Source organism: Cavenderia fasciculata (assembly GCF_000203815.1).
Source record: "Cavenderia fasciculata unplaced genomic scaffold Scf_Dfasci-F-a-25c12.r2-5, whole genome shotgun sequence".
NCBI lineage: Eukaryota > Evosea > Eumycetozoa > Acytosteliales > Cavenderiaceae > Cavenderia > Cavenderia fasciculata.
The window spans coordinates 2,466,564-2,488,775 of NW_004457729.1; the positions used below are offsets into that span (position 1 = coordinate 2,466,564).

The 22,212-nt window shown below is 34.0% G+C and overlaps 9 protein-coding genes across 9 annotated transcripts; 4 read left to right on the forward strand and 5 right to left on the reverse strand.

The window, feature by feature from the left end:
* Nucleotides 1–926: 926 nt before the first annotated feature.
* elmoC (engulfment and cell motility ELM family protein) lies at nucleotides 927–2,856 on the forward strand (the record flags this gene model as incomplete). The annotated part of the gene is made up of 2 exons (XM_004359227.1): nucleotides 927–1,400; nucleotides 1,483–2,856. 2 exons carry the CDS (start codon nucleotides 927–929, stop codon nucleotides 2,854–2,856), a joined length of 1,848 nt encoding a protein of 615 aa, XP_004359284.1.
* An 849-nt stretch (nucleotides 2,857–3,705) lies between these two features.
* On the forward strand, nucleotides 3,706–6,630 carry DFA_01319 (uncharacterized protein; the record flags this gene model as incomplete). Its single annotated transcript, XM_004359228.1, has 4 exons — nucleotides 3,706–4,170; nucleotides 4,236–4,536; nucleotides 4,634–5,503; nucleotides 6,017–6,630. 4 exons carry the CDS (start codon nucleotides 3,706–3,708, stop codon nucleotides 6,628–6,630), a joined length of 2,250 nt encoding a protein of 749 aa, XP_004359285.1.
* Nucleotides 6,631–6,766: 136 nt separating this feature from the next.
* DFA_01320 (uncharacterized protein) lies at nucleotides 6,767–8,714 on the forward strand (the record flags this gene model as incomplete). The annotated part of the gene is made up of 3 exons (XM_004359229.1): nucleotides 6,767–7,675; nucleotides 7,750–8,304; nucleotides 8,397–8,714. The coding sequence occupies 3 exons, from the start codon at nucleotides 6,767–6,769 to the stop codon at nucleotides 8,712–8,714; spliced, it is 1,782 nt and encodes a 593-aa protein (XP_004359286.1).
* A 165-nt stretch (nucleotides 8,715–8,879) lies between these two features.
* On the reverse strand, nucleotides 8,880–9,662 carry DFA_01321 (uncharacterized protein; the record flags this gene model as incomplete). The annotated part of the gene is made up of 2 exons (XM_004359230.1): nucleotides 8,880–9,224; nucleotides 9,288–9,662. The coding sequence occupies 2 exons, from the start codon at nucleotides 9,660–9,662 to the stop codon at nucleotides 8,880–8,882; spliced, it is 720 nt and encodes a 239-aa protein (XP_004359287.1).
* A 540-nt stretch (nucleotides 9,663–10,202) lies between these two features.
* Nucleotides 10,203–10,808, reverse strand: DFA_01322 (uncharacterized protein; the record flags this gene model as incomplete). Its single annotated transcript, XM_004359231.1, has 1 exon — nucleotides 10,203–10,808. The coding sequence occupies one exon, from the start codon at nucleotides 10,806–10,808 to the stop codon at nucleotides 10,203–10,205; it is 606 nt and encodes a 201-aa protein (XP_004359288.1).
* A 610-nt stretch (nucleotides 10,809–11,418) lies between these two features.
* Nucleotides 11,419–12,217, forward strand: DFA_01323 (uncharacterized protein; the record flags this gene model as incomplete). Its single annotated transcript, XM_004359232.1, has 2 exons — nucleotides 11,419–11,617; nucleotides 11,727–12,217. 2 exons carry the CDS (start codon nucleotides 11,419–11,421, stop codon nucleotides 12,215–12,217), a joined length of 690 nt encoding a protein of 229 aa, XP_004359289.1.
* Nucleotides 12,218–12,342: 125 nt separating this feature from the next.
* On the reverse strand, nucleotides 12,343–13,500 carry DFA_01324 (uncharacterized protein; the record flags this gene model as incomplete). The annotated part of the gene is made up of 1 exon (XM_004359233.1): nucleotides 12,343–13,500. The coding sequence occupies one exon, from the start codon at nucleotides 13,498–13,500 to the stop codon at nucleotides 12,343–12,345; it is 1,158 nt and encodes a 385-aa protein (XP_004359290.1).
* A 2,930-nt stretch (nucleotides 13,501–16,430) lies between these two features.
* On the reverse strand, nucleotides 16,431–18,847 carry DFA_01325 (Sulfate transporter; the record flags this gene model as incomplete). The annotated part of the gene is made up of 3 exons (XM_004359234.1): nucleotides 16,431–18,120; nucleotides 18,209–18,551; nucleotides 18,784–18,847. 3 exons carry the CDS (start codon nucleotides 18,845–18,847, stop codon nucleotides 16,431–16,433), a joined length of 2,097 nt encoding a protein of 698 aa, XP_004359291.1.
* Nucleotides 18,848–19,507: 660 nt separating this feature from the next.
* Nucleotides 19,508–21,962, reverse strand: DFA_01326 (uncharacterized protein; the record flags this gene model as incomplete). Its single annotated transcript, XM_004359235.1, has 5 exons — nucleotides 19,508–19,944; nucleotides 20,041–20,285; nucleotides 20,579–21,418; nucleotides 21,498–21,632; nucleotides 21,724–21,962. The coding sequence occupies 5 exons, from the start codon at nucleotides 21,960–21,962 to the stop codon at nucleotides 19,508–19,510; spliced, it is 1,896 nt and encodes a 631-aa protein (XP_004359292.1).
* Nucleotides 21,963–22,212: the final 250 nt, after the last annotated feature.

A 22,212-nucleotide genomic window follows, 5' to 3' on the forward strand; every position in this document is an offset into this window, starting at 1 on the left:
CTTTTTTCCTTCTTTTCCTTCCAAGTGTTCTAATATTTCCTTTCAAGTGTTTTTAATCTAAAATCTAAATCAATCAATCTTTAAACACAACAACAACAACAACACAATTCCTCGTTTTTCAACAACTACTCCGTTTTAATCAAGTAGTAGTATTGATTAAAGATCTTAAAAAAAGATAGATAGATTATTCATTTTTAAAAACACATAACAATAATATTATAAATATTAATTTTTTTTATTACCCCCCCCCTCTCTCGAAAATCAAATATCTATCGTTGTCGTCGACATCATACGTATTCAACATTTGAGTGTATGTGCATGTGTGTGTATGTGTATTTTTGACACCTTAATAGTCAATTGTTTTATAGGTGGATTGTATAATTCTCTTCCATCCAGTCCTCTTACCTTCTAGCCATCGTACAGACTCCACCACATAATTAATATACGGCCATATATTTTTAAAAATATGTTTTAAACAATATATCACTTTTAATCCATCCATCCATCCATCCTTTCCTATCCTTTCCATCCATCCTTCTTTCACAACTCAACAATCCAAGAATTTAATATTTATATAATAATATTTTTCTTTTTATCCATCCATATTCATAAAAATAATATTAATATTATTATTATTTGTAAATTTATATATTTATATATTTATATTTTATTTTATTTGTACATTTAGTTTTTTTTTAATCAAAGAAAGAAGAATAGAGATATTTATTTCAAAACCAACCCAACAACCAAAATTGTATTTTTATAATAATTAAAAAAAATTAATTTAAAGTAGGACAACCCACCCACCACAAAGTGTCAACCCATTTTAGAAATTTAAAAGATATATACCTACTCAATCAATCAATCAATCAGATAAATAATAGACAAGTTGGTAGTTAATGAAGTAGCATTGCAAAAAGGTAGAAATGATGATGATGATGTCAATCTCTCAACGAAGAGAACGAAAAGAGTTTCTCAAACTAGAGATTGAGAGACAAAGACTACTCATTCAAGAACTAGACTATAAATTGATGAAAGAAGAAGAAAAGGAAAAGAATCAACTATCATCATCTTCAACATCAGAATCTATAACCAAAGAAGTAGAAGTAGTGGAAGAACCAATAATACAACTAGAAGAGGAGGAATCAACTACTACTACCACTACAATACTATCAACTGCCACTATTGAATCAGCATTATCATCTCTAGAATCATCTCTAGAATCATCTTCTAATACTAGTATTGGTAACAACACCGAAAAAGAAGATTCAACTACTACCACTACTACTATATTAGTTGATACTACAACAACAACAATTACTTCTTCGATATTGATTTCATCATCACCAACTATATCTTATGAAAACAAATTAATCGAATTAAATAAGGAACTTAATAATGTATGTATTATAGTTTAGTTTATAACTCTTCTTCTTTCTTTTACTCCTTTTTACTAACTTTTTACTTTACTTTACAATCAAGTTGAAATGTGAATTAGAAGAATTAAGATTAATGGGAGATAAATTTTATACACAACATGGAGATGAATCGATATTGATAGAGATTGATGAGATGAGTAAGTTGTCATTTTATCATTGTACACAATCAAAGGAACTGCCTACTATCCCCATCGACAGCTGTGATGGTAGTCGCATCCAAATCATATTTGATGCCGACGAGAACCCCATCTACGAACTACATTCGCTCATTTCAACCAAATCCATTCACCAACTCTTTTCTGTAAAGACCAACTTTGAAATACCCACCGCCAAGCAATCGATATTCGAACGTGTTCGACACAACACTTGGAGTTTGGGTATCTCACCACTCCGACGAACTACTTCCGACCCATCGATTTTTGGTGAAAGACATTCACCTCCCAAATCCACCATCTCTTCCTTTTTCGATAAACAACTGTCACCTAGACGAACAGCGGCCTCCTCTCCTACCAACAATACAGTAGACTCTAATGCAACTAGAAAAGGTGAGACTGTTGTTGGTCTGTCATCATCACCAAGCAGTCCACCACAAGACGAAGAAGGAAAGATATTGTTGACATGGAACAGTAAAGAAACATCAATCTATTTATTAAAATCACATCAAGAGTCTGTGGAATTGTTGGAATTGCTCGGGTCACATATTGACAGATCCAAGAAAATAACTGCCAAGCAGTCGCAGCAGATGAAGTTGTTTAACCAATTCCGTTCGACTTCATACGATAATACAAACAGTGACCATGAAGCAAGATTAGAGGAGCTGTGGAATGCACTTTATCCCGGCCAACCATTTGAACGAAAATCACCCAAATGGAAAGACTTTGGGTTTCAGAGCGAAGATCCAACACGTGACTTTAGAGGTATGGGTATGCTCGGACTACACAATCTCATCCATCTTGTAAAGAATCATCGTGTCTGGGTCGACTCTATTCTCGACTCGCAACGAGACTATCCCTTTGCCGTGGCCGGTATCAATATTTCCAGTCTCTTGTTTGGCGTGCTCAATATCACCGATGAAAGCCTCCAACAACCTTGGTACTCTCCTTTTTGGAACAGCACCTTTATGATTATGCTTTGTTCCATGTCTCGAGAGACTGACTGTGCTTTTGAAGAACTCTATTTCCAAGTCTTTAAATTATTGGATCATGTTTGGCAACAAATGGATGCAACCTATATGATGTTCCCAGACGTCATGAAACGAATGAAAGTACTATTAAATGAGGTCGCAACTTTAAATGCCAATAGTCTTGAAGAAGTAAAAGCAAGATTTGAATTGGTCATGTTATCTTCTTCTTTAATTTCAACAACTGTAAATAATAATCAATCATCACCAAATCATAAGATTAGTAGTTCAACTTAAAACAACACACAAACAAATAATCTACTATATATGATAAGTAATAATAATAATAATAATAATAACTCCCCAAATCCCCCCCCCCCCCCCAACCAAACAACAACAACAACAAACACAGAAAAGAAAGTGTTAAAAGTAGCAATCGAATATATCTACTTTTTCTTTATTTCTTTTTTCCACCTTTTTCTTTTTTTAGATTAGATTCATCGATAGAACCATAACAACCATACCAACCATTTTTCCCTACTATAATTATTCATTAATAATAATAATAATAATAATAAACAAAATATAATTTATTTATTAGGAATTGATGGTTTAATCTAAATCATTTTCCATCAAATTCCAACATCAAATCTAAAAAAAAAAAAAGTCTACTAGTAATTTGTAAACTGGTGTTTTGATTGGCCCTAAAGGTAAAAAAACAAAAAACATACAAACCACACCTGCCTATTGTCTAGTTGACAGCTATGGGTGGTGGTTGAAATGAAATAGATGTGGTGAAAAGATGATTGAATGAGTTGAGTGTGTGGTAGTGGTGGTGTAGTATGAATGAATGTGAGAGAGAGAGTGAGTATGGAATGGTAGTGGTAATTAAATGAATTAATTATTATTTATAGTAGCCAAAACAACAACAACAACCAATTTGATTAACAACAACTACCAACATCATCAATCCTTCTTTATTTCTTAATCTAGTTGTTGTATATTTAATAATAAACCCTACCTATCTTTTTAGACTAAAGATGAAATATATTGGAATACTGTTACTCATTTTATTGTTATATTCAATATTCATAGGTATGTAGTAAATCATATCTGTCCCATCCATCCATCTATTAGATCAAATGAATGTTATTATTGACCCATCCATTCATCCATCCATATTTATTATTGTTAGTTGAAGGTAAAAAATTAAAAAAGAAAGACCATGACGAAATTAGACATTCAAAGGCAGAACAAGAGACAAGTGGTGGCGATTCATTTAATGAAATATCAAGTAATGAAATAGATGGTTCTTTATTTGATTCATTATTAGATGATATAGATATAAGTGATAGTACAATAGATAATAATGACTTTAGTAGTGATCAAGTAGATCAAAGCGATGATAATAATTTCTTTGACATTTTAGTAGAAGAACAAGAAGATGGTACTTTAACCAATAGTGGTGATAATAATAATAATAATAATAATAATAATAATAATAATACGAATAACAACAATAATAGTAGCAATGATAATAATAATAATATACCAGATGAATCTATATTTATAGATATAAAGAATGGTAAAATCAATGGAAAAGGTTCAATGGTATATCTCTCTCTATTTAAATCTATGTTTTGATTCTAATATTTATTTATTCTTTTTCTTTATAGGATGAACCAATAAATGATTTCTATACAGGATATTTAATGGCAATAAGACATGGTAAAAAATCGATATATGTAGCAACTGGTAGTTATTCTATACAAAGGATTAATATGGTTGAAGGTATATCAATCTATGGAGGTTATAGTGGATCTCCAGATTGGAAAAGAGAACCTTTAACCATACCATACTCTCCTGGTACTATATTTGTATCACTTCAACCTATTGCCTTTAATATATCAAGTTCACTTAAACCAATCATCTTGTCTCATTTTACCATTTTACCAAAGAATGGTACTATTGATTTTTGTATGTTTTAAAACAAAGTAAAAGTAAAAATATAAATGTATTATTTGATATATTAACATTTCTTTTTCTTTTTCTTTTTATTTTTCTTTTTCTTTAGCATCATCATATGGTATAATAATTAGTAAATCATCAAATGTAACATTAAGATTTATTAATATTCATAGTGGATATGGTGTTGATGGAAATGCATCCAATGAATTGAAAAAGGTAAATGGAATTTCTGTGCAAGATGGTGAAGGTGGACAAGGTGGTTGTGAGGATGGAGCAAGTTCTTATTGTGATCGTTGTGATACACCCAAGCCTGGAAAGGGAGGTGTTGCGGTATGCTACCATGGAAGTGGTAATGCAGGTGGAGACGGTGGAAGATCTGGAAAGGGACGTCAAAGAGGACAGAATGGAAAAAGAGGAAGTCCCGATGGAATGCTTGGTGGCAATGGATCACTACCGTTCCTAGGTAACCAATGGGTCGATGGAATCGGTGGATTAAATGGAAGCTACGGAGAGAATGGAAGAAATGCAAACTATTCTAGACTCTACTTTGGAAGATACTTTTTGTCATCGACTATTGAGGATGGGCAACACGGAGAGAATGGAGCGCCGGGTGGAGGAGGTGGTGGCGGTGGTGGTGGATACGAAGGACGTCACGCTTGCAAGAGTTTTGGTGGTAGTGGAGGTGGAGGAGGTAGCGGAGGTTGTGGAGGACGTGGAGGTATTGGTGGGTCGATGGGTGGCAGTTCAGTCGGCGTCTATGTGTTCAACTCTACCTTTGTCTCTATTGAATATTGCAACATTACAACGTCGCAGGCTGGTAATGGCAGTCCGTCGAGCACGCCCGAAAAGGGACTGGCAGGCGGGCTTGGAGGTGCGGGCTTTGTACCGTCGAAATCTCTCAACTCGTCGATGGGAGGTAGTGGAGGTAGTGGAGGCAGCGGAGGCAATGGTGGAGAGGGTGCAGGTGGACGCGGAGGTGTGTCTGTTCCCATCGTCATGTCCAACTCGCAGCCGTCAATCCACTGCAACAACTTGTTCTACGGAAATGCTGGCCGCGGTGCCAATGGCATCGTCACGGGCTACCCTGGCACGGCGACCAACTGCTACAACGACCTCAAGATATTCTCGTGCTCCACTCAGATTGACCGGGCGTGCGAGAATAACCTCGTCAACATGCCATGCGAATTTGGCGAGCTCCGAGATGCCTGCGGTATTTGCTCGGGCAACAATGCAACGTGCAAGATTGGATGTGACGGCATTGTCAACTCAAATGCCCGATTGGACGCTTGCGGAGTATGCAAGGGTGACAACTCAACGTGTATCAGTGGGTGCGACCGTCAACCACGCTCAACCAAGATATTTGACGCATGTGGAGTGTGCGGAGGTAACAACTCGACGTGTATCGGCGGATGCGACAACCAACCAAACTCTACCTTGGTCGTCGACGCATGCGGAGTGTGCGGAGGCAGCAACACCACCTGCTCAATAGGATGTGACGGTGTCAAATACTCGTACAAAAAGCTCGACAAGTGTGGAGTGTGTGGCGGCGACGGATCAACTTGCAACGAAGGGCCCTCAATGAGCGACAAGAAACAACAAACCAGTAACCTTAGCATAGCAGCCAAGATCATCATCTGTGTGGTCGTCATCACCATCTCGATCTATGGAGGATTGCTCGCCTTCTTTTTTGTAAAACGACGAGCCAATCCCCAAGGATCACAATACTATCGAACCAAATTAATCCTTGAATACGACGATGCCCCCTTTGTCCAAGCCGAGCTCATTAAAAAGAAGCCCAGCGTCTCTAATGCATGGGCACAAAAAGCAAGCGAACTAGTATCTGGTTTGGGAGGACTTGGTACACACGACTACCAACCATTCAGCAATGAAATCCAAATGGACGACTATTCGTCATCATCACGGTCATCGTCCACCAACTTTTCCAGTCCACAACATTATAACAATAATAATAACTACTACACCGATACCTATTATTCAAGTGTACAAGAGGATCAAGATCTCTCAATCTCTTCTCCTAGTACTAGTAGCAGTAGCTCTTCAATTGATTTTCCTGATAGTCCAATGACACATAATAATAGATAGATTAGATAGATAGAAAGATAATAAGAAAGAAAAATATTTAGAAATAAATTATTTAAAATGTAACCCAACTTTTTTTTAATCACAGTCCATATTAAAATAAATTTACTTTTAACAAGTTGTTTGTACTTTATTGAAGATGACAACAACAACAACAATAGTATATTATAATCAACAAATCATTGAAAGGATTAAATGGATCATCGAGAATGAAGAATACAAGAAACTACTTTTAGATCAAGATGACCGAGTATCATTCAAACTAGTGGGATATGAACAAACGGTATTATATGTATTACCAAATGTTCATTCTGTCGTTCAAATGTTAAATGATAATGAAATAAGAGATTCTATACCATTTGGATTGGATATCATTGGATCTTTGTATATCATTTCAAATGATGATGATGATGAAAAGAAGAAGAAGGAACATCTCTTGGTTCAATCATCATCACCAATGTTGATTGCATTCTATGATCAACAATTAGACAAGATTGAATTCTATGACAAGGAATCAAACAGAATCGAGGAAATAGTACAAATCACAAACATACAAGAACATTTAAACAATCAATTCGATTTCATTTGGGTTCATTCAAATACTATTCTATCAAAAGATACAATAGAACTATTTAAATCATCTAAAAAGGATTCAATCTACTTTAAAAAATCAAATAGTAAACAATTACTTTCAATCAATACTACAACTAATCAATTAAAATCTCTATTTGAACAACAATCAACAACAAAAAAGAATTCAACAACTTCTTCTTCCTCATCATCTACATCTACATCATTCTTTGGTTTTAAAACAGTATTGGAATTGGTTCCATTATTTAAAGTAACAACCAATGATATTACAAATTTATTGACACCTCAACTATCGCTTGTATCTTGTTCCAACAACAACAATAATAATATTATTCAAGAATCATCATATGAATTTAATAGAATTGTTTTCATTCCAAAACAATCGTCATCATCGTCTGATGATACCATATTTAATAATATTATTAAATCAATTTTAAATCAAGTATCATCTGGCAATGTATGTTAATGTTTTAAAGAAACAAATATATGTATGATTGATTCTAACTTTTATTTATTTATTTATTTATTTAGATAAAATATTATCAATTTGAAATACCATTTATACCATTTCCAATAACTATTGGATATGAAAAAAATGGATCCGGATTGATAGATGATGAAGATGATAAATTAAAATCTAAAAGATATAATTATCATGTTCAATTTGGTTTACCACTTGATAAACCACTTTTAAGATCATCAAAAGCTTATACTCCTCCAACACCAACTGATATGGATAATAGTAATAGTTCTAGTAAATTTACTCCACATATTCAAAACATTCATTTAAATCTTAATCTTGAAAGTAAGATTGGAGGAATAGTGTCATTGGTTCAAGGATCATATGATTACTTTCATTATCTTCAAGATCATTTTGATGATGATGGATGGGGATGTGCTTATCGATCAATGCAAACTATATGTTCATGGCTCAAATATCAAGATTACACTAATAGACAGGTACCAACTCACAATGAAATTCAAAATATTTTAGTTTCCATTCAAGATAAACCACCTTCATTCTATAAATCAAAACAATGGATTGGTGCTTTTGAGATTACTTTATGTTTACAAAATCTTTATAATGTATGTAATATTTTATATAAATAATATAGATGATAAATACTGATACTACTATTCTATTATTTCAATCACACATTTAACGTTTATTTTATTAGATTGATTGTAAAATTATAAATGTTACATCTGGATCAGAAGTAATTTACAAGGCAAGAGAATTGGCAAGACATTTTGATAGAGATGGTAGTCCTATTATGATTGGAGGAGGTGTGTTGGCGTATACACTACTCGGAGTTGACTTTAATGCAGAGACTGGTGATGCTAGATATCTTATTCTCGATCCACACTATACTGGAAATCCAACCGACTTGAAAAACATCAAGGATAAGGGTTGGTGTGCATGGAAAGGCTCCAATATTTTTAGAAAAGATGCATTTTATAACTTTTGTTTACCACAAGTACCAAAAGATATTTAAAAGGTAGATAATATAATAATATTATATATGTTTTTAATTTAATTTTACAGTTTGTGTTGGTGGTATAGGTAATTCAGAAAGTAATATTGGATTTGGCCATAACTAAAATAATAAATAATAAAAAAGGAAGGTTAAATATATACAAATATATTGATATCTGTTATTTTAAATCTCTTTAAATCTTACTCTATAAGCCAATTTACCACGAATGAAATGTTTTGGAATAGGACCATAATGACGAGAATCAAATGATGCTTGTGCATTATCACCTTCAACCCAAATGAAATCTTTTGGAATGGTTACTTTTCGTTTACCATAGGATGGATGATCAAATTCAACAATATCACCACCTACAAACCTGACTCTCTTTCCAGAATTGAATTCTGCTTTTGTCGGTGTATCTATCACTACTAAATCACCAACTTGAACACTATCAATTGCACTTTTTCTCATGTCTACCAAAACATTGTCACCATCCAATAAAGTAGGATCCATTGATCTTCCAACACACTAAATCAATCAATCGTGTTAAGTAAGTCTTTTGATCAATCTTTCCGTCTATATGTTACGTACATAAGTTCTTCTAACTACATATTTATGTATTAAATAAGCTAGTCCAAGTGCTTGTATTAAAGCTAAACTTCCTTGCATTAAAATCTTCATTGGACCTAAATATTCTTCTTGTTCTATTTCCTCTTTATTTTTTTGTTGTTGTTGTTTATCTTCCTCCTTTTGTTGTTGTCCATCCTCTTTTATTTGTTCATCTTTTATTCGTAGTTTATCTTCTTGACCGCTAGTATTAGCAGTGTAATATCGATATGTTGTTATATTTTCATTTGTCTGATAGTAGTTGAATGATGACAAAGATGATGATATCGAACGATAAGAAGAAGAAGACGATGAATAAGATCCAATCCTTTGAAATAATCTTAATTGTTGTCTCAACATGTTCAATGATGCAAAGTTGAAGATAAGATTAATTTAAAAGTTGAAGATCACGATCCACACACGAATGACGACGGATCACTTTTACTTGTTTATAAAAAAAAAAAAGAATTATAAAAGTTTATTTTAATTTTTAATCAAAGGAAGAAGAATAAGTCTACTGTACAAAGATTCTACTTGAATGTTATTTGTTGTTGTTGTTGTTGTTGTTGATTAAAAAATAATAATAAAAAAAAAAATACTACTAGCGATTAATTATTATATGGAATCGTCTAGTTTAATAAAATCCAGCAGGCGTTGTTGTTATTGTTGTTTTAGTTGGTTATGGTTGGATGGTTGGATGGATGGATGGTTTTGGTTTAGTTGAAAAAAAATAATTATTGCTTAAAACATTAATTATCTTTGTTGTTGAGGTTGGTTTGGTTGTTGAGGTTGGTTGGTTTGTTGAGTTGTTATATATATTTCTTTCTTTCGATACACAACTTTGTTTAAGGTTTGAATAAATTAGAAACAAAAAAGATAAGAGTTTAACTTGTTATTGTTTTAGAGTGTCGTTTCAATAACCTTTTCCTTTGGAATACCTTCTCCATTGGCTTGTTGCTTTTCCAACTTGACCTTGTAGTCATAGATGGCACGCTTGATGGCTTGTTCAGCAAGCATAGAGCAATGCATCTTGACGGGTGGGAGGGAGAGATGCTTGGCAATATCTGTGTTTCTGATTTCGAGGCATTGGTCAAGTGTCTTGCCCTTGACCCACTCGGTGGCGAGTGAACTCGAAGCAATAGCAGAACCACAACCAAAGGTCTTGAAGCAAACATCGACGATAATGTTCTCCTTTACCTTGATTTGAATCTTCATAACATCACCACAAGCTGGGGCACCGACTGTAGCAGTTCCAACGTCTGGTAGATTCTTGTCAAACGAACCAATGTTACGTGGGTTATTGTAATGATCCAATACACGTTCATGATAATATCTCTTTTGTTCTACCTTGAAATTTGATAATAATAAAGAAGTAGAAGAAGAAGAGGAAGAAGAAGAGGAAGATGGAGTAAAGGTGGAGGTGGTACTTCTGCCGACGAAACCAGCAGCAGATGATGACCCGATTCTAGCTGAATTTGATAATAATATTCTACCAACTCTGTTCATTGTTTTTTTCTGTTTAGTACTTTGTAATTATATTATTATTATTATTCTCTACACTAAAAACTAAAAGATAAAATGAAAAGAATGTTCTACAAGTAAAGTAAAAAAATATAAAAAAAAATAGAAAATATTCTTTTGAGATTTTTGGCAAAACAAAAGGAATGTTTCGTTCAAAAGAGAAATAACAAATTTGCGCGTGTCATTTTAAATTAATTAATTAATTGGATGGATGATGGATGATCCAAAAGTTTTAAAAAACAACAAATAATATAAAAAGAGTGATGATACACATATTAAACTGTGGTTATATAAAACCAAAGTTAGCACTAGTATAACACACAACACATTTATTTACGATACGACTCTCTCTTTTCAAAAGATCGATCTAATTAGCATACATTCTTCTCTCGCAAATTTTTGATCTAAATGTGATGTATATTTTTGTTGTTATTGTTATTGTTGTTTGTTGTTGTAATCAACAACTTGAATAAATCATGTAATAATTAAATGGAAGGAAAATGAATTTCATTTATAGTTTAAAAAAATCTTTGAAACTTTATGATTTTCATTGTCTTGTTGCTTAGAGATAATTATTATCGATTGTAATACAAGAATGTCAACAACTACAGCTGAAATACCAACTACTACTACTACTTCACAACAACCACCACAACAAATAGATCCACGCGTTATACTTGGTAATGGTTTATATTCATTACTTGCACCTGTTGTAAAGGAATGCGATGCAAAGATTCAAGAAGTATATCAATCACAAAAGAATCTATCCGAGCAAATAGATACTTTATCAAATGGTAGGTATAGTACTATAATAGTATTATAATCAACATACGATATCATTATAATGTTATTCAATGCGTTGTTAATCAATTTGTTTTGTTTTCTATATATATATATATATAGAATTGGAAAACTTTAATAGTCTAACACAAGTACCAACATTGAATCCACATATTCAAAAGTTATTAAATGCAAGAGGTAGATTGTTGGCAATCAATAGTAAATTGAGTTTGATTATGACTCGTCTTGATAAACTATCTACATCGGTTGCTCAACAACAACAGCAACAACAACAAAAACAACAATCTGTTGGTGATCGTTTGGCTCTGCTATTCAAGAGTAAAACTCCTACCAAACCATCAAATAATGTATCTACTACCACTCCAATCGTTACAACTACTACCTCTTCTATTGAATCGTTATCTACCAATAGAATACAACAAAATGATAATATCATAATAGAAAAGGAAAAGGAAAAGGATCAAGAAAAAGAAAAGGAAAAGGAAAAAGAAGAACAAGTAAAAGAAGAAGAAGAAGAAAAAGTAGAGGAAACATCTACAACATCGACTACTACTACATCGACTACATCGACCACAACTACCGAATCATCATAAAACAAATAACTATGAACATAGATAGATAGATAGTAGTGGAAATAATAAATATTTTAAATGTATATATATAAATAAGAACAGAGAGATAGATCTTTTACTTTTTTTTTTTTTCATTCTCTTTTCTTTTAAGATTCAACAAATTTATTTAGAGGAGGAGGATTTGAAACCAATTTAAAACAATCACTACTACTATTTGAAGTGGTTGTTGCCAATTGAAGTGTTGAGAAGGCTTGTTGTATTTCTTGTTTTTTCGATTCGTTAATGTTTTTGGATATGATGAGGTCGACAACGTCGATCTTGAGGTTAGTAATATTCATTTCTTTGTCATAGATGGCGGTTAAACACCATTCAAATTCGAATTCAGGGTCATTTTCTGATCCGGCAGTGGATTGTTGTCGTTTGGAATGTACAGCAGAGACGGTGCCATCCTCTTCAAACGTGATCTTGAGTCTCCATGAGCCACGCTTGTCACGGAATGGCAGCTCCTCAAAGAGGTTGGCCTTGATGAAATAGTATGCTGGAAGGATAATCTTTTGGTGACAGACCTTGAGCAGTTGCATCATACGAGACTCCTCGCCAACAACATGCTCCAAAAACTGTAACAGTTGCTGTGACATGTCACCAGCACCCTTGATATAGTTGTGGAATTGGTTGCGTATCTGTGCCTCCTTGTCTGTGCCATCGAGCAATCTGGCCAATGCCAACATGACCTGTAAAACAACCTCTTCTTTTTTAAGGACTTGTGCTGTAACAAAACTTCCTCCTGCTGTCATTGTTGTTGAATCTGTAAAGTTGTTGTTGGATGTCTCACCGTTGGATAGTTGTTGTTGTTGTTGTTGTTGAGAGGAGAGATCATCACTACTTGCACCATTTCCATTGATGTTACTATTTTCACTATGAACCTTTGCAGCAATTGTAATGTCGTTGGTGCTGACATAGGTTGGCGAGTCGCTCATGTTGGATTGACTGGCGCCCATCGACACGGATGTGAAGGATATGTTGTTGAGACGGTCCAGTTTGTCAATGATATCAATCTTGTGTCCCAGACGTGGGATATCAGTGTGAATCGCCAATTTGTCGTGTGTACGGTTCCATATGCCAATCGTGTTGTTTCGCCAATTGATGGCTACCTGATGCAAATTATTCTTGTGTTCCAGTTCATGACGTTTTTGATTTTCCAACGCCTGTTGTGATATATTGGCTCCTCCCACCGATCCCAAACTACTTGTACTATTATTATTATTATTTGGCTTTTTTTGTTGTTTTGATGAACATGCTCCCATTTTTTTACAAAGATATATATAGATATAGAGATAGATAAGATAATAATATCTATTTTTAAAAAAAAAAATGTAAATAAATAAATATAATTTACAATGTGTTACAATCTATCTATTATTATTATTATTAATATTAGATCTAACAACCCCAATTTCTATATCTATTAACTATTTTTATCCTCTCTTATTATAATTATTATTATTATTATTTGTTCTTTCTTGATTGTTTTTTTTTTTTTGATTAATCAAGTTGATGGATGGATTGGATGGATGTTATTATTATTATTACTAGTATTAGTACTAGTTTGTTCACTACTACTAAACAATCAATTAGTTGTAATGGGATCACCTGACCTGATTAATTATTATTACTATTATTATGGTTATTGTTGTTGTTTGTTATTGTTCATCGGTGTTGTGAAGGGTTAAAAAAAAAACAATAGGATGATTTGATCATATCTCTCTGTTTCACTCATTCTCCCTCTTTTTCCTTTTAACGCGTTGTTATTTAAAAACTGCCAATATTGTTTGAAAGTTTTTTTTATGATTGATTATGATAATTGATCGAATAACTCTAGAGATTATTACTTTTGTAGAGAGAGGGAGATTAAATGGAGTTTTATTCATTTCACAACAACCGGTCGATTTTTTTTTGGTTGGTCAATGATCCGTCCATCTCCCTCCTCCTCCTCTTCTATCTTTGGGTTGGTGTGTGTGTCTGTGAAGGTGGTGTTGGTGTTGGTGTGTGGTGCGTGTTACTAAACCCGCTTCTGTCTGTTAAATATATTTATTTACTTACTGATTGATTAAAAAAAGAAAAAAAAGATGGACAGATGGAAATATACTAATACCTATTATAGTCGTAGTTGTGTGTGTGTGTGTATGTGTTTGTGTATGTGTATAATAGATGATGTCAATAATAAAATGTTTTGTTAGTTACTGACTTGTTGTTATTTGTTTTCTGGCAATCTGTTAACTCTATATATATATTTATATATTAATTGTGTCATCTAAATTTAAACTCTTCAATCAATCAATCCATCCATCCATCTATCCATCCAACAATCAATATATAATATAAAAACATATTACTTTTCTTTACGAATAGTCCCCTAGGGTTATCAATGTGTTTGATGTGTGTTTGTTTGTTTGATGGTTGTTGTTAACAATCAATTAAACCAACAAATACTTGTTGTGGTTTGTGTTGTTACACATTTTTGTTGCTGTTACTTGCTGCTTGATGGATGGATGGATGGTTGACCGTCACATTTTGGAATTAATCCCAATCATCCAAAGCGCTTTGGGAAATTTGATGAACAATTCGATCGATTGGTTATCGTCTGAATTGTTTGCGCATGGGGTTTTTAGGTGATTGGAAAGTTTTAACTTTGGATTGGTTTGGTTTGGTTTGGATGGTTGGGATAGGTGAAAGTGGGAAATATTTGGATTGGTTGCCTTTGATCGGCCTGAACTACCTACCACAAGGTTATGTATATATTTTCATAATATGATATACTCCACAAAATGAATGGAATAGGAATAAATGAGTGTAGTAATGGAATGAATAATATATATGTATAGACGAACTAAAAATATGTATGATTGATGATAACTATGTTTAATGGAGTTCAATAACAATAACAACTAGTAATTAATTAACAATGTATATTTTTGTTTTTGGGCACATTATTAATTTAAATTTGGTAACCATTTGTTAGCTATCATTAGCAGGCAGTCTGTCAGTAGTCTAAAACATATATTGGTGTGGTTGGGGATCAAGATTACATCAACACAATTATATGTATGTAGAAAGACATCGAAATTGACAATGGTGGTGGTGTGGTGGTTGGGTGTGGTGTTTGTTTGATTTTATGGGTTGTCAGATGGATTATGGATTATGGGGAAATACATTGAAATAATATCCATCCCTCATATCTATCTATCTAGTCGACGACGATAAAAATAGAGATAGCGATGGCGATACAACCAGTAGTAATGGTAATAGTACTTATTGGTTATACAAAATTGGATCGATGATTTGATTATTATAGTAGTAGCAGTAATTATAGTGTTGACGTGAGATTATATATGAAGTAGTAGTAGTATATGAAGGGAGGGTAATATCTTCTTATTATTCTGTTACTATTTATGTGATCATCGATGATACTCTCTCTTTCTCTCTCTCTTTTGCTGATAAATTTGGTCAATTTTCATTGCAATCAAACTCTTGTCACGTGAAGAAATATCTAGATGAAAGTCTAATCTAATCGATTATGTGGTGATGGATGATCTTGGTCTAACATATATATATATTATATATACCTACAAATAAAACTAATAACTAACTAATCCTTATCTATTCTTCTTCTTCTTTATCTCTTTTCTCTCTCTGTTGGTAGTAAAGTAAAGTAAAGGAGAAAGGTGATAAAAAAAGAATAAAAAATAAATTGGCGACCCCTCACCCAAAAACAACAAACTGATGAGGATAGATTTTTTCAACTGTTTTTAGAAAGGGTCGTCGGAAAGAGCCTTGTGTGGCTCTTTTTCGATCTTTGCCCACCTCACACACCTTTTCATTCAAAAGATATCTTTTCCCAAAATAAGCCTTGAAACAAGCTGCTGAGTTGCGTGACGACCGAAATTTCAATCTTTATCCTTCTTTTCATTGCCAACGGTTTTTATTGTAAAGATTTCTAAGATCTTTTAAAAACTGTTAATAACTACCAACATTGTGTGAATCCCTACCATTTTGATTTGATTTGATTTGATTGTATTTTTTAAATAAATAGTTTTTGTTTTGTTTTGTTTTGTTTTTTTTTTTATTATTACGTATAATGATAGGGGGGTTTTTGGGTTTGGGGTTTATTATATTATATTATATTATTATTATTATTATTAATTAATTAATTAATTATAATTTCTATTATTTTCTATTATTTTGAAATGAAATCATCAGAATCTGGATCAGAATAATCATCCATTCTTAGACCATCAGAGATGATGGCACCTTGATCATTGTAATCTTCATCGTCTTCGAAATGATTTTTAGTGGGTGCGCCATCTACAGACGACTGGTTCTCGGGAAGCTTGGCCTCGATGTGTTGCTCGAGGAAGGTGACAGCCTCAAAGTTGGAGTCAAAGATGAACTGGGGGGTGATAATGTCGTAGAGACCGCTCTTTTTGAATGACTCTTTGATCTTTTCGCTTACTTGTACAAATGCCACCTTGACGTTACGCTTGTGGTAGGCTTCTACCATTTCTTGGAGGGTGAGTAGTGCAGAGGCGTCGACGACGGGGATGTTGCAGACGTTGATGATGATTGACTGGAGGGGGACGGAGCCGTTACCAGACTCGGAGCCGGCCTTATCCATCATGCGCTCAATCTCGGACAAGAGCTGCTTGAACTGGCCAATGTTGGCAAAGTAGAGTACTTCGTCGACACGTACGAGGAGGATACCTTCGATGGGCTCGGCCTCGGGGAACTTGGACACGTCTTTGAAGCGGTTGGTGCCGGGCACACGACCCAACACCGAGTAGACGTGTGGTGAGGACGAGTGCTTGAGCACGAGGAAGATACACATACCGACCGAGATGAGGATGCCGAGCTCGACCTCGAGGATGAATGTCGAGAGCAGCGCAATCATGAATTGGATGAGATCGTACCACGAACGTGTCTTCCAGAGGAACACAACTTCGTGCAACTCGAGCAAGCCAATCGCAGCGACAAAGATGATGGCAGCCATCGTGCAAATGGGTAGATAGGTAAAGAGACGTGTCAAAAAGAGACAGGTAAAGAGCAAAATGTTGGATGTCAAGAAACCAGAGAGACAAGTACGCGAGCCGGCCATATCCTGAATCGAAGTACGTGGAATTGACGAAAAGACGGGATAACATCTAAAGATGGAACCGAGGATGTTGCACGTGCCAAAAGCGACCAACTCACGATTCGAAGAGATCGAGTAGTTGTGCTTGGTGGCCAATGACTTGGAGACGGCAGTTGCTTCGACAAAACCAACCACCACCATCAAGAATGCTTGTGGTAGGAGTTTTTGCAACTCGTCAAATTGGAGACGTGGGAATCGGGGGACGGGGAAGCCGCCGTCCATTGGACCGACGATGAGGACACCCTTCTCGCCTTCATCGAGTCCGAAAAAGAAGGTGATGAGGATCGACCCAACCACACACAACATAATCTCGGGGATGTACTTGGCATTGATAAATCCCTTCTTGACGAGACCTTGCTTGACAAAACGCATTGCAAACAAAAAGAATACACAACATACCGACAAGACGATCGTCCTGACGTTGGCATCACCAATGTGTGTGATGGCAAAATAAAACTTTTCGTATGGACCCATGTGTCCATGAAACTTGACGCCAATAATCGCATCCAACTGTGAAATGGCAATGATCAAGGCGACGGCATTGATGAATCCACTCAATACCCAACGCGAAATAATCGAGCCCAAAAAACCAAATTGGAAAATACCAAACAGGAAACTAATAATACCAACCAAAAATGCCAATGCATGTGATACCTCTACAACTTCACTATCTGGAAATCCTGCTAAAATAGATCCTAATAAAACTGATAATAATGCTTCTGGTCCAACTGCAAGTTGTCTAAAAAGTAGAAAAAGAAGTAGAAAAAGAAAGAAATAAATAAATTAGTATCTATCTTTTCTATTTATCTATTTATCTATATATTTACTTGCAAGAACCCATAAATGAATAAATAACAAGAGGTAACCAACCAGAATAAAGACCATAGATGGGAGGTAGACCAGCGAGAATGGCATAAGCCAAACCCTGAGGAACAAGCATAATAGCGACTGTAATGGCAGACAAGATATCTCCAATCGCATCTTGTTTGTTATATGATTTAATCCATTTGAGAATGGGTACGTATCTTGGAATTCGAAGTGAAACTGCTTTGGCCAATTGCTTGGGATTGGCTAGTTCCTCCTTTGTCAATAAATCTAAATGATCATCTTCTTCTTGTGGTGATAAAAAGTATGGTGATCTATCATTTGTTGATACATTTAATACTGCATCTAAAAATAATAAAAAGATAATAGAGAGAGTAAGAGAAAAGAGATTAATCATCTGAGGGTTATATATATATATATATTTATATAGAAGGTTATATATTTATATTTATATTTATATTTATATTTATATTTATATTTATATTTATATTTATATTTATATTTATATTATAGAAGGTTATTCTTTTCTTTGTTATCTATCTTATCTATCTATCTATCTATCTTTATCTATTCTTACCATTATCATTTTTAACAGATTGATGAATCCATTCTCTAGTATTTTTTAAATGATCACTGTCCATTTTTTGATTTATGATTAAAAGTTATTTATATGTATGTTCTCTATCTCTTTGATGATTTGATTCTGATTATAAATATGTTGATGAATAGTAAATCGTAGTAGTAGGTAGTATTATTACAAAAATGTAAAAAAAAAGATTAATTTCTTTTTCTCTCTCTCTTCTTTTCTGTGTGAAAGAGGGGGGGGTGATGAGTTGAACGAATAAAAAAAAAGATGATTCTCTTTATTACTAGTAGAAATAGAAATAAAGGTTTAGACAATAAATAAATAAATAGAAATATATCTTATCTATCTATTGCTATTTGTGTGTGCAGATAATAATAATAATAATAATGGTGTGAGTGTGGACCTTTGGTGGTGTTTAAGGGGGATTCAAGAAGCTCGTTTTTTTTGAATTATTTTTGTTTTTGTGAGGAGGGGGAGGTCTGAAAACCAGGATCATCCCGACAGAACCATTTGGTGATATGTTTTTTTTGAGCTAGAACTAGAAATATAGATAAATGGAAATGTAAATACAAAAAGGTTTATTTATAACAAATATTATTATTATTATTATTATTATTTGTGATTCAATAAAAAGAAATGTGAATGATTGTAAATATTTAATATTTAATATACAAAAGGGGGGGGGGGGGGGGTTTGGTTTAACTACTACTGCTAATTAAGCTTGCTCTAGTGAAGGTGATTCAAGGAAGAATCTAAATGGCTTTGAGATATAATCTAGAAATCCATCTGCTACAATGATAACTTTTCCGTATTGACCATTTGTAATTTCTTCGATACCTTTTGTTAACTTTCTGTTTGTTGGGAAAAGGACTATCCAATCATCAATACCATCCAAATCTGTTTGATTGAAGAATCCTTTGCCAATCGAAGGTAGAACATCAGCATTAAAGTCCAGAGTTTTGTTTTGACGTGTGAATTTGGCATCACCAAAAATCCATGTCCAACGCCAATCATTACCAATCTTGATCTGTCTGCGTAGTATAAAGTCACAGTGAGATCCACTTGGATTAGATAGAACCGATCCAGTTTCAAGTAGACCTTTGATCACTGTTTTTTGGTCTTGACTTGAGTTCTCTGGAAATCTTTGAGGTGCTAAATAATGAAATCCACCTTTGAAATAAGAGTATTGAGTTATTATAAATTAGTTAATGAATAGGGATATTTTTTGCTAGCAATAATAATATTTACCATTGAGACAATTCATCTGACAAAACTGCATGTCAAAATGTGAAAAGTAAGCATTTCTATAAAACTCTCCAATCGATGGTTGAATACCAAGAATGGAATAACATTGGCATCTAACGAGATCGTACTTTGCAACAAAATGCTCCCAATGTTCAGGTGATGGAGTGTCAATAATATAATTTGCTAGATCTACGATACCCGTTGTACAAAAAGATAACGAGTATGCAAATATAAAGATAAATGGCATTCTCACAATCTGATCTTCCAAAAATATGATTCCATCATTTTGTAATTGGGTAAATGCAGGTGCACCATCTGTTGGTGAGAGCATGTTTGAGATGGGATGCTCCGTGATTGCAAATGCCAATAGATGGAGAAAGTATGGTTGATAGGAGCGAGTAACGGGTATGTAGATCGGAGGAGAGCGACAATTGATTCAAATAGTTGACGAACGGTGGTTTGATAAATGTTTGGAAGTAGTTGATGTGTAACGTTTGGTCGGCTGATAAGAGATTGATCAGACAGCAAAGATTTTAGAAACAATTCGATGGGTCTTGGCCAGCCGCCCGTAGAATCGAGTGCTAAAATCAATGACGTCGGTATTGTTTGGCCAGCCAAGTTTGATTTGGAAATAAAGTCGGCTAGAATAGAGTGAGATTCCCTCTTTGACAACAGAGGCAGTGAAACATGTGTGTATGGAAGAGCAGAATCACGGCTGATGATCTGATCGATTGGATCTAGAATGGTTCCAGCAGTAAGAGGAAAAACAAATGTCTTGTCGATGAGCTGGCCGTTTGTTGGGTCCTTGACGTTGATCATTTCCAGACATAATCCAACCAACTCTAATATCATATGTTTGAGGAATAATCTTCTAGCGCTATCATCACCAACCTCGGTCAAAGCCTTTTGGAATTCATCCAATGAAATGGTAATCATTAAATCTTGATTTCCAATAGTTTTTCGACAATGATTGATGATGATGGAAAGTGCCAAATTTGGTGTGACATCACCTAGTGGAATGATCTTGCTTAGATTCTCTACAAAGAATGGAAACCCTACACCGTGACCACTTGCAAAGTAGTGGTGCAACATTCTAGTGGCAATGGCTGATTGAGGTGTCTCGGATTGATGTTGCAAAGGTGAGCCATTTCCCAATGTAATGGAAATATTGACTTTGGATTTTGGCAAACAAGACTCATCAACGGCATCCAAATAACGGGGTAGTTCTTGAAGTAAACGACTTTTTCCAATACCAGGTGGACCTGCCACCACAACAATATTTTGATCAGATTTTAAACTAGAATCTGCCACCTTGTAACGATTTACAATGGTACCAATGATTTTAGTAACTTCATTTGATCTTCCAACAAATGGTGTAAAACTATAAGTGAGCTAAGGAATGGTTTGGGGCTAAGCAAAAATACCAACATCGAAAAATATTAAACACAGGAGATAACTACAAAATTTGTTTTAGATTTAGGATATCTATAGGTTTTGCATAAGTGTTCAAGTACATAAGACCCTTTAAATTATTTGAGTGAGTATATGATCTATTGTGTTGTTTTAGACTATGTTTGAATACATACATTGTGGTTCTACCAATAAAGAAACAAATTTGTTGTGAGAAATAAAAAGACAAATGATTAGAATTTGATTGTGAGAGATTATTTACTACTTCCTCTCTACTTACGTTCTTCTGATTGTAGTAATTTCTTTAGATTGATAAGCTTTCCATCAGTGATGGCTTTATCAACGTTGTACTTTTCTTTCATTTCCTTGTCTTCAAAGAAAGCATAAAAAATCTTATCTCTTGTATTCATGTCTTCTTTAATAAGAAGGTTGGTGATAGCTTCAGCAAGTGCCTCCTCTACTTTAATCGTAGTAAAGTAGCTCTTTACCTGATCTTTTGTGAGGTCTTGAGACATTATTGTTATTGTTCTAACATAATAATAATAATAATAATATTACACATATTATGTAAAAGATAAATTATAATATTAATATGTGTGGTCGGACACTTTGCAAGTTTGGTTGGATATGAACATTTAAAAGTTAATTTATTAATTCAACAAAAAATTAAGCATCAAATATAAAATTCAAATATGATTAGATTGATAAAGATAGATTTTTATTCTAATCATCATTGAAATGTTTACAAAAGAGTAGGATCTTTTG